Source organism: Punica granatum, chromosome 1 (genome assembly GCF_007655135.1).
Source record: "Punica granatum isolate Tunisia-2019 chromosome 1, ASM765513v2, whole genome shotgun sequence".
Lineage (NCBI taxonomy): Eukaryota > Viridiplantae > Streptophyta > Magnoliopsida > Myrtales > Lythraceae > Punica > Punica granatum.
Window position 1 is genome coordinate 30,738,812 of NC_045127.1, and position 11,568 is coordinate 30,750,379.

The window sequence follows — 11,568 nt, forward strand, 5'->3', positions numbered from 1 at the left end:
ACCATACGGCGTCTATACTTCCCCGAGCACCCCACCGACGAAGAGCGAGCATTCTCCGCCACATCAGCGTACGTTGCCTAGTTCTACCCGCAGGGATCGACACCACCACAACGGTCCCAGGCCACCCCGACTCCTCAAGCTACATCTACCCTCGCTCCAGAAGCCGAAAGCTCCATCCAGGCGGCCATGCACGCGGAGCTACGGGCCGTCAGGGAGGAACGAGATAGGCTCCGTTGCGAGCTTGTTGATTCCCGCGCAGAGGTCGCGGACTACAGGAGCTTCAGATGGAATTGACTCGAGCACGCGCCCGAGTCGCACATCTAGACCGGGAGATGGCCCGTTTGAGCGCGCAGTTGGACTGAGTGCACAAAAGGGCACGCAACCTCGCCCACCCCTAGGATTAGCGGATGCGCCCATTTTTGCCCTCGCTCGGACTTACGCCGCTTTTAAGCGGCCACCGAGCGCAAAGGGATGTCGGCTTTACGTTTACGATCCTTTTTTTTTTCCTTCCGTGCGTGGTATTTTGTAAAATTATGGAACTCGAATCTGATCAATGCAATGACATTAGCGTTTCAAAAACTCATGCATCTCGTACATCTCATTATCTTATTTACTCCGCACTTGTCCTTCAGAATATCGCATGGTCCTTACACATTCTTGTAATCTAGGTGATCGCAACTAGCGTCGCACCGTTACCCGACTCGTCAACGTCTCAGGATGGCGGAAGGGGATCAAGCCGATATCTCCGAGGAAGTTAATCCGTCAGTCTCGGTTCATTCTCAACCACCCCTGACGCACGCGCCGCCGCCTCCGACTCCCGCAGGCGTGCTCCTGGCGTATTCGAGCGCCCCCTCAACACATCTCCTGCCCCCAACGTCTTTAGGGGCGCCCCTTCCACAAGCCCCACTGACGTCGTCCACCTCCGACGATCAAGCCCGCATCACGGCACTTGAGGGCACGGTCAACCAAATGGCTGCCAACATGGCAGAACTACTCACCCTACTTAGAGGGCCGAACCGTGCCTCCTCGAGCTCCACGCCTCCACCGGGGCAAGGGTCGACAGTCGACCCAGCACCCGGGATTCCACCGACCCAAGCCCCGAAGAACATGGATGCGCCCGCCCCTACCAACGCTGCATACCTCCATGGCTCAACCTTTCACCAGCCCAGATCCGCCACCGCCGGCCCCCACGGCCGTCCCTCTTCCACCGGCGGCATTCCTCACTTCAGATCAGGTCTTATCCGCGCCACCGCCTGTTTCCATGCCGGCCCCGGCTACCGCCTATACAGTCCCTCCGCTGACGGTTTTCCCGACCTCAGGTGCACCTACTCCGATCCACTTCCAAACCACGAAGTTTCCACCCTACTCATCGCTACAACAACCCCATGCCGGCCTCTCTTACCCGGCGCCACCCCCCATAAACACTACCCTCCACGAACCGGGCACGCCGACTCATGCGGCCCAGTTCGCCTCACCAACGCACTTCTAACCCGAGGCTGACGCCGAGCAAGAGCGCAGACTGAAGCGAATGGAAGAAACAATACGAGCCCTGCAAGCAAATGATGCTCGACTCGATGCGCGCTGCGGTGACTACAGTTTATTCCCAGGCATGCGGCTGCCCCCGAAGTTCAAAATCCCGGAGTTCAAGGCCTACGTGGGCACGACGGACCCACGCCACCATCTCCGCCATTACCGAGGAAATATGCTACAGTATTGGGAGTACGAGGAGTTCGTCATCCACTCCTTCCAAGACAGCCTATCGGGATCCGCTCTCGACTGGTTCCTGTCGTTGAAGGCCGAGGACATTCCGACATGGGAGGACCTCTCCCGGAAGTTTATCGACCAATACCGATATTGCGCAGAAGCGCCTCCCACCCTCCTGGAGCTGAGCACAAAAGAGATGGTGCGGGGCCAAAGGTTCGAAGAGTACGCTGCTAAGTGGTGTGCCCAAGCGGCGAAACACATCCCTCCAATCAGCGAAGCACAACAGGTTCAGTTGTTTCATTCCACGCTGAGAGGGATATATTATTCGCACCTATTGGCCCACACCTCTTCATTCTCCGACCTCATCGAGGCCGGGAAAAAGCTTGATTTGGGGATCAAGCTCGGAAGAATGGAAGGCCCCGCCGACAAAAGAGAAGAGCCATCAAAGAAAGCCCCCGCAATGTCCCCGTCTTCCGGTGGGAGGAGAGGAAAGGAAGTCTCGGTTAACGTCGTCAATACGGCACATCAGACGTCCCAACAATTTTCGGTGGATCTCACGACCACACCGACTGCCGCTCCGACATACTTCCCTCCACCTCCACAGCATCAACCTCAGTCGATTTATTACTCGACTTCGCCGGTCCCGCCAACAATGACCTCGCAATCATACGACCCCTACGCGCCCGCGTCAGCTCAGTCCCCTCAGCCTAGGCCCCCGGTGTCGAGAGCCCCTCCACCGGCGCAACAGAACCCCACTTCGTAGGGTCTACAGGTCGGCACCTCGCAACATCGACCCCGCAGATAATACACACCTCTACCCGCTCCCATCTCTCATATATATCGGCAACTTTTGGCGGAAAATCAGATTCAGCCGATATCCCCGGGTCCGAACTTCGACCCGTCCGTTCAGGATCAATCCAAGCGCTGCGAATATCATCAGGGCGCGCCGGGGCACACTCTCGACAATTGTTGGAGGTTACGGGATGAGATTCAGAGGAGGATCAACAGCAATAGACTCACTTTCAACGCCGTCAGGCCTCCAAATGTGCAGGCCAACCCCCTCCCGGACCATAGGCTGAGTTCGGGATCGTCCATCAACATGATTTCTATATGAGTCTCGGAGAGGGACGAAGAAGCGTAAGAGAATCCCCTTCCCTTCGTGATCAATTACACTCCCGAAGAACTCACAATCGGGTTCACGGGACACGCGGCCTCGTCGGCCCCGTTCGTTGTCGACATCCCTGTCCGGGAGCCGTACTCAGATAGCAAGGTCCCCTGGACCTACGAAGGAAGTGTTGGGAGCGTCGAGCAGCAATTCAGTGTCATGGGGGTGACATGCTTGGGACGGGTGTATGAGAGCTCGGCGGCCAAGGACAAGGGGAAAGCGCCCGCCGTTAAAGTCGGGGCGGCGCCCGAAAGCTCACCGTTTTCGTCTAAGAAGGTAACCGAGGAGGAAGCCGAAGCTTTCATGAAGATCGTGAAGGCAAGCGAATACAAAGTGGTCGACCAAATGGCCAAGTCCCCGGCCCATATCTCATTGCTCGCACTCCTCCTCGGCTCGGAACCTCACCGGGAGGCCCTCCTCCGGGTACTGACCGCGGCACAAGTCCCGAAGGAAACACCCCCGGACAAGATAGAGGAGACGGTCGGGTCCATCTTTTCCAACACTATCTCGTTCTCGGACGACGAGCTCCCATCCGAGGGTTGGTCACACTCGCGGGCGTTGCACATTGTTTGCATGTGCAACAATTACATCATCGGCCGGGTCATGATTGACAACGGGTCCGCCCTTAACGTTTGCCCGGTGACCACCCTGAAACAGATGAACGTGGACCTCAATCGGGTCCGCCCAAGCAAGACAGCGGTCCGAGCCTTCGACGGCTCACACAGGGAGGTCAACGGGGAGATCAACCTCCTCATAGATGTTGGCCCATGCTCGTTCAGCATCACGTTCCAGGTGCTCGACATCCCGAATGCGTTCAGCCTGTTGCTCGGGAGGCCTTGGATCCACTCGGCCGGCGCCATCCCCTCTTCCCTGCACCAACGGTTGAAGTTCATCGTCGAGGAGAAACTCATTACGGTGAAAGGAGAGGAGGATTACGCCATTTACAAGGAGACAGCAGTGCCCTATATCAGCGTCGGGGACGACGAAAACCTCCCCTTCCACTCATTCGAAACCATCTCCGTCATCCGGGACTACGGAGAAAGTGGACCGTCCCGTGCCGACCGCATGATAGGGAAGGTTCTCCTGCGCAACAACTACATTCCCGGCACCGGCCTCGGGGTGCGCGGGCAAGGGTTTAACCGCCCTATCGAAGTCGAAGAGTACAAACACAGGAGGGGACTCGGCTTTCGCCCCTCCTGTCATGAAATCATCGAGGCCCGCAGGGGCAAACACCTTCATCGCCTTGCTGTACACTACGGGAGGCTCAACAGGGGCTCTCCAGTCCCCCCGCTATCGCATTTCTTCCCCGGGCCTTCACGCACCATAGGAGGCACCCTTGACGGCCCTTCCTCGGACTTCGACGACACTCCTGCCACTCCGTCAGCCGTGTACGCTGTCACTGAGGAGATTTCTTCAGGGGTTCACATCCGCCTGGCATAGGAAAACGAGGAGCTAGACAACTAGACCTCAGTCCCGCGCTACTCGGCTGTGATTGCCGATGTGTAAGGCTTATCTATGTATAAGATGTTCCCCGAGTGTCGGCATAGCCATGCGCCACACGACGGGAAAGGGGTTTCTATTATGGCTTCTTGTTCACTACATCAATGAAATCTCTCACGCATTTTTTTGAATTCCCTTGCATTCTTTCTCCTTCTCCCGTTCTCTATTGCACATCGTTATAAATTTTCTAAGACGATTCTTTCGAATTTCCAAGCTCCACTCGAATCCAAATCCTCGACACTTCGATTCGAACCTATCCCGAGAGCACCTCGGCAAGCCCCAACCCGTTTACTTTGGGGAAGGGCTTCCCGAGGACAGTCAAGTGCCCGAGATAGAAGAGAGTTTGCGTCGCCTCGAAGACCATCAAATCACCTCGGTCGAGCCAACAGAGGAGATCAACGTGGGTACTGAAGAAGGGCCTCGCACCCTGAAGATCGGGACAGCCTTCGACCCTACACAGCGAACCCGGATGATCGACTTCCTGAAAGAATATCAGGAGGCCTTCGCCTGCTCTTATGCCGACATGCCCGGCTTAGACCCCTCAATAGTCGAGCACTTTCTCCCGCTCGACACTGAGAAACTCCCGCCCAAGCGGCAACAGTTACGACGACAGCGAGCTAGCCTTCTCCTCCGCATCAAGGAGGAAGTCGTCAAGCAGATCAACGCGGGGTTCCTCGAGGTCTGCAATTATTCCGAGTGGGTGGCGAACATTGTGCCAGTAGAGAAGAAGGATGGAAGGGTCCGAGTTTGCGTCGACTACCGAGACCTAAACAAAGCTAGCCCTAAGGACAATTTCCCCCTGCCGCACATAGACGTCCTAGTCGACAATACGGCACGCCACGCCCAATTCTCTTTCATGGACGGCTTCTCCGGATACAATCAAATCCGGATGGCAGAAAAAGACAAACTCAAGACGACGTTCACTACGATGTGGGGAACCTTTTGCTACCGCGTTATGCCTTTCGGCCTTAAGAACGCGGGGGCAACTTATCAGAGGGCTATAGTCACATTATTCCACAACATGATGCACAAGGAAGTCGAGGTATATGTCGACGACATGATCGCCAAGTCCAAAGAAGGAGAAGACCACCTTGTCAACCTGAAGCGCCTTTTCGACAGCCTAAAAGAATACAAACTCCGGCTTAATCCGGCAAAGTGCACATTCGGCGCTCGGTCAGGAAAGCTGCTAGGATTCGTGGTCAGTGAGCGCGGTATAGAGGTGGATTCGGATAAAGTCAAGGCGATCAAAGAGCTTCCCTCGCCGTCAACGGTCCGAGAGGTGCGCGGCTTCTTGGGGCGACTGAATTACATTGCGCGCTTCATTGCAAACCTGACAGATAAGTGCCAACCGCTCTTTCGCTTGCTTCGCAAGAATGCAGCGATGGAGCGGGACCACGAGTGCCAGAAGGCCTTTGACACCATCAAGGCCTACCTAATTCAGCCGCCGATATTGGTACCACCCGTGCTGAACCGGCCCCTCATTTTGTACCTCACGGTACGCCGGCAATCCTTAGGATGCATGCTAGGGCAAGAAGACGAGTCAACGCGCACGGAAAGGGCGATATACTACCTGAGCAAGAAGTTCACCGAAGGGGAATCCAATTATCCGGAGATCGAGAAGATGTGTTTTGCGTTGGTATGGGTCATGCAAAGGCTCCGGCAGTACACACTCTATCACACGATTCGCTTATTGTCGAAAGCAGACCCCTTGCGGTATTTGCTCGATAGCCCTTCCTCCATGAGGAACATCGCAAAATGGTGATGTCAGTTGACGGAATACGACATAGAGTACGTGCCTCGCACGTCTGTCAAGGGACAAGCGATTGCCGACCATCTAGCAGAATTCCAGATCGACGACGACACGCCGATCAACACGGACTTCCCGGATGAAGGAATCCTCCAGGTAGATGAAGAGAAAGAGGAGCCAACGTGGAAGATGTACTTCGACGGGGCTGTCAATTCCGTGGGATCCGGAGTTGGGGCAGTCTTGATATCCTCGGACGGGCGCCATTACCCCGTCGCTGCGAAAGTGGATTTCTCCTGTACCAACAATGTGGCCGAGTACGAGGCGTGCATCCTCTGTCTACAAGCGGCGATTGATTTCAAGGTGAAGGAGTTAGAGGTGTTTGGCGATTCCATGCTCACATTCTTCCAAACGTTGGGGGAGTGGAAGACGAAAGACACGAAGCTAGTCCCGTACCACGAATACCTTGAGGAGTTGGCGAAGAATTTCGAGAAGATCTCATTCACCTACACCCCACGGGCGAAGAATCAGTTCGCAGACGCACTTGCGACACTTGCATCCATGGCGAGTATTTCAGAGGGGAACATCGTCAAAACCCTCGAGATCGAAGTGGCCAAAGGCCCGGCCCACTGCAACACGATTGAAGCGTCCGAAGCGAAGCCGTGGTACGAGGACATCAAGAACTTCTTGCAAACAGGCCAATATCCCCTGTTCGCCGATCGCCGCTATCGAAAGACGCTCAGGTGCCTTGCGATGCACTACTTTCTGAGCGGTGAGATACTATACTGCCGTTCTTTCGATTCCACGCTCCTCCGGTGCATCGACGAACACGAATCGCTATGACTTATGGAGGAGGTGCACGGAGGAAATTGTGGGCCCCACATGAATGGCCTTATGCTCGCCAAGAAGATCATGCGCTTAGGCTATTATTGGTCCACCATGGAGACTGATTGCGTAAAGCATGTCAGACACTGCCACCGATGCCAAGTGTACGCCGATCAGATTAAGGCGCCGCCCAACGAGCTACGCCCTATGACGGCCCCGTGGCCCTTCTCAATGTGGGCGATGGACGTGATCGGCTCGATCAACCCCAAAGCGTCTAACGGGCACATGTTCATCTTGGTGGCAATTGATTACTTCACCAAGTGGATCGAGGCTATCACTCTCGCGTCGGTCACCGCAAAAGCCGTGGCCCGTTTTCTCAGAAGCGACGTCATCGCCCGGTACGGGGTCCCCGCGACAATCATCAAGGACAACGCCAAGAACCTGAACAACAAGGTCATTGACGAGCTCTGTGCACAATTCAAAATCTGACACCGCAACTCCACCCCATACCATCCCCAAATGAACGGTGCGGTGGAAGCGGCGAATAAGAACATCAAGAAAATCATCGAAAAAATGACGGTGAACTACAAGGATTGGCACGAGATGCTCCCCTATGCACTCTTGGCGTATCGGACATCCATACGGACTTCAACCGGGGCAACTCCGTACTCCCTAGTCTATGGCATGGAGGTAGTCCTCCCAATCGAAGTGGAGATCCCTTCCATGAGGATTCTTGCGGAGGCAGAACTTGCAGAAGCGGAATGGGCGAAGCAGCGATACGAGCAACTAAACCTCATCGATGAGAAAAGGTTGAAAGCACTATGCCACGGACAGTGCTACCAACAGAGGATGGCACGAGCATTCAATGCCAAGGTCCGCTCCCGAGAGTTCAGCCTCGGTGACCTCGTCCTGAGGAAAGTTCTACATGTCGCACCCAACTCTCGAGGAAAGTTCTCGTACAAATACGACGGCCCCTTTGTCGTCAAAAAGATTTTCTCCGAAGGAGCGGTCATCTTGAGCGATATGGATGGCACCGAAAATGCCGTCCCCGTCAACGCTGACGCCATCAAGAAGTATTACCCATGAGCACTTGTATGTGTTTCCGTTTTTTTTATTCGCTAGGCTCTGTGCCCGTTTCATTGTAAGACATTTCTGTTCTCGTGAACGAGCGTCAATTCCCGTCGTTTTATCCAATACTAAGCTTTCTTGAGAGAAAAATAAATTTTCCCGCTAGGTCAAAAACCTCTTCGAGGCGGCCTAGGCAAAAGTGAGGGAACGAGTGGCACGACTTAAAATCCCACAAAGGGGAGTCGCGGCAAAAGGAGAGCATAAATCATTTCCTCGCTAGGTCGAAAACCTCTTCAAGGCGGCCTAGGCAAAAGTTAGAGGACCCGAGGGGTGCGATCTCGCCCAAACACGGGGGATCGCAGCAAAAGGTGAGCATTCATGTGAGAAAAATCAAATAAAATACCCCGCTAGGTTATCACGCATCCTGCGGCCTAGGCAAAAGTTAGGGGACAATGTCGGCTCGACCACGAAAGAACCACAACACTTCTCCATGGAGCTACACCGAGTAGTGGTTCGACGTTCTCCGACGTAAGGAAACTCTCTTCGACTCTCCAGGCTCGAGACTCGCCCCAGAATGGGGTCGAATCGGCGTATCCTTGATTTGGAGGATCCCATAAGATCCCTCCCATTACCTTTATGCACATAATCCTACCGGTCACCCGTCTCAGAAAAGCCATTCCCCGATAAGGACACGGCTGCCTTCCAGATGGCCACCGATGTCATGTCCCTGACACATCTTTACATAGATTCCTTTTACACACTGTAGTCTCAACGATATCACGCGGCTGACATCCTTTGCAGGCCTCTCTTTCCAACGCGCAAGTGCGATCGGGAACCTCGAGGGACGTTCCTCGCCGACGGACCCATGGCTGTCTCACGCGGCAGGTTGTACTCTCAAGGCGCCGGAAGTCCTCAAGGAATGCCCCACGCCATCTAAGCCAGCAATGCTGAAAGAAGAACAAACAGTAGGAGATCATCATCAGTCACCGCACATAAGGCGGTCCGAGCCCAACCCAAAGCGAGCCGTATCACATAGCGCTTTCAGGACTAAATTCAAGCATTCGGGTCCATCCCGGTCGTTCAGGTCCATCCTGGTCCACGCATTCGGGTCCATCCCGGTCATTTAGGTCCATCCTGGTCACATTCGGATCTACCCCGGTCATTCAGGTCCATCCTGATCACATTCGGGTCTATCCCGGTCATTCAGGTCCATCCTGGTCACATTCAGGTCCACCCTGGTCTCATTGAGCTCCTTCCGGTCATTCAGGTCCTTCCGGTCTAAATTCCGGTCACTCAGATCCTCCCGGTCGTTCAGGCTCATTCGGCCTAATTTTCATCCGTTCGGGTCCGCCCGGTCTAAATTCCGATCATTCGGGTCCGTCCGATCTAAATTCCGGTCATTTGAATCCTTCCGGTCTAAATGCCGGTCACTCAGGATCCATTCGGTCAAAATTCCGGTCATTCGGGTCCATCCTGTCTAAATTCCGGTCATTCGGGTCCATCCGGTCTAAATTCCGATCATTCGGGTCCATCCCGGTCATTCAGGTCTATCCCGGTTCATGCATTCGGGTCCATCCCGGTCACATTCAGGTCTATCCTGGTTCATGCATTCGGGTCCATCCCGGTCATTCAGGTCTATCCTGGTTCATGCATTCGGGTCCATCCCGGTCATTCAGGTCTATCCTGGTTCATGCATTCGGGTCCATCCCGGTCATTCAGGTCTATCCTGTTTCATGCATTCGGGTCCATCCCGGTCATTCAGGTCTATCCTGGTTCATGCATTCGGGTCCATCCCCGTCACATTCAGGTCTATCCTGGTTCATGCATTCGGGTCCATCCGGGTCATTCAGGTCTATCCTGGTTCATGCATTCGGGTCCATCCCGGTCATTCAGGTCTATCCTGGTTCATACATTCGGGTCCATCCGGGTCATTCAGGTCTATCCTAGTTCATGCATTCGGGTCCATCCCGGTCATTCACGTCTATCCTGGTTCATGCATTCGAGTCTATCCCGGTCATTCAAGTCTATCCTGGTTCATGCATTCGGGTCCATCCCGGTCACATTCAGGTCTATCCTGGTTCATGCATTCGGGTCAATCCCGGTCATTCAGGTCTATCCTGGTTCATGCATTCGGGTCCATCCCGGTCACATTCAGGTCTATCTTGGTTCATAGGCATTCGGGTCCATCCCGGTTCTAATTTCCCGTACAGTGTCCCAATACATCCAGGCAAGGCACGAGCAGCCACGGGTGAAGCTACATCAGAGCAGTCGCCGGGCCCAAAAAGAGGTGCTTCTTATGATCTTTGGCTACATCCTCTAACAGAGCATGCAACCAAAGAGGGGCAAGCTGTCAGTACCCCATTTTGGCCCACCGGCTTCCCACATGAGAACCTCCGACCGAAGCCCAGGTTACTATTCATCACCCGACGAGTAGAGGCGAACATGCGGTCACAGAGTCATGAACGATGGGAGAGGGACATGACCCAATGAGAAAACAGGGAAGAGCACTCAGGAAAGGCAAACAGACGATAAATCTCAAAGCAATGGGAGCTGGCACTACGACACTATTCATCACCGAACATTGAAGCACCGGAAGGTGCCCAATATGGGACTCTAAAAATCCCTCTCAGCGCCAAAGTGACCAACGACACGTCCGGGCGCATTTCCGGGGCATATCACATAAGCCGGGACACCCCGATCTCTCGCGGACGCCTTTTCTGACAGGGTTCCCGGGGCCTGCTCCACTGACAAGTAAACGGCCTCCTAAAACGGGCCTACAGGCACCCAGGGACCAACGAGGACATGGGACAAGCTTCAGACGACCATTCGGAACTCTACAGGGCTCCTCGAGGGACGTTTCAGTGGTAGCAAACGCCTCCCGATGAATCTTCGGGGCACATTCACGGAAAACAGAGATCGCAGCGATCCCTGAACACCTCAAGACATTCGGGGAACGCTGAGAAAGCCCCGGTCACAAGTCCCTAGGTCTTCCCGGGCCAACGGTCTTCGGTCGGGGACAACGAGCCAACGATGTCCCACGAAGCAAAAGGGTCACCGAAACGAATGTTAAGATGCACAAAGAGCAATCGGGGACCGGGGGCACTCAATTCCACTCCGAACGTCCAAACAGGGCAAAACTGACTCTCGAGGCGCCGAGTCGCCCCGAACGTTCGTTTACATGACGCATGGCAATATTAGGCTCATTCAAATCCTCTTCGTTCAAGCATTCCAAATCTACAAATTAATTGGATATCGGAGATCGAATGCGAGCTCAATCAAGTCTCAAGCGTTTTCTGGCTTTTCTCTCAATCGAATGGGACCCACAGCTCAGCCAAGCCAAGCCGTCAAGCCGCGGCTCAACCCCAAGCCACGGCTCAACCCCTCAAGCTCGGCTGGCCGCAATTAGCCGCGGCTAAAACCCTCCCCCGTCGGCTCCATCTCCAAGCCCGGTGGCTCCAAGCCCTCCCCACCACAAAATTCAAATTTCCCTCACATCTTTCACTTCCTATCACCCATCCATCACACCCATCACTCTTACCCTTGCTTCCCCTACACTCAACAT

The 11,568-nt window shown here is 54.6% G+C and overlaps 1 protein-coding gene across 1 annotated transcript; it reads left to right on the forward strand.

Annotated features, from left to right (window-relative positions):
• The first annotated feature begins 6,305 nt into the window (after positions 1 to 6,305).
• LOC116205227 (uncharacterized protein Mb2253c-like) lies at positions 6,306 to 6,956 on the forward strand. The gene has a single exon (XM_031537755.1). The coding sequence runs from the start codon at positions 6,306 to 6,308 to the stop codon at positions 6,954 to 6,956; it is 651 nt and encodes a 216-aa protein (XP_031393615.1).
• The last annotated feature ends 4,612 nt before the right edge of the window (positions 6,957 to 11,568 follow it).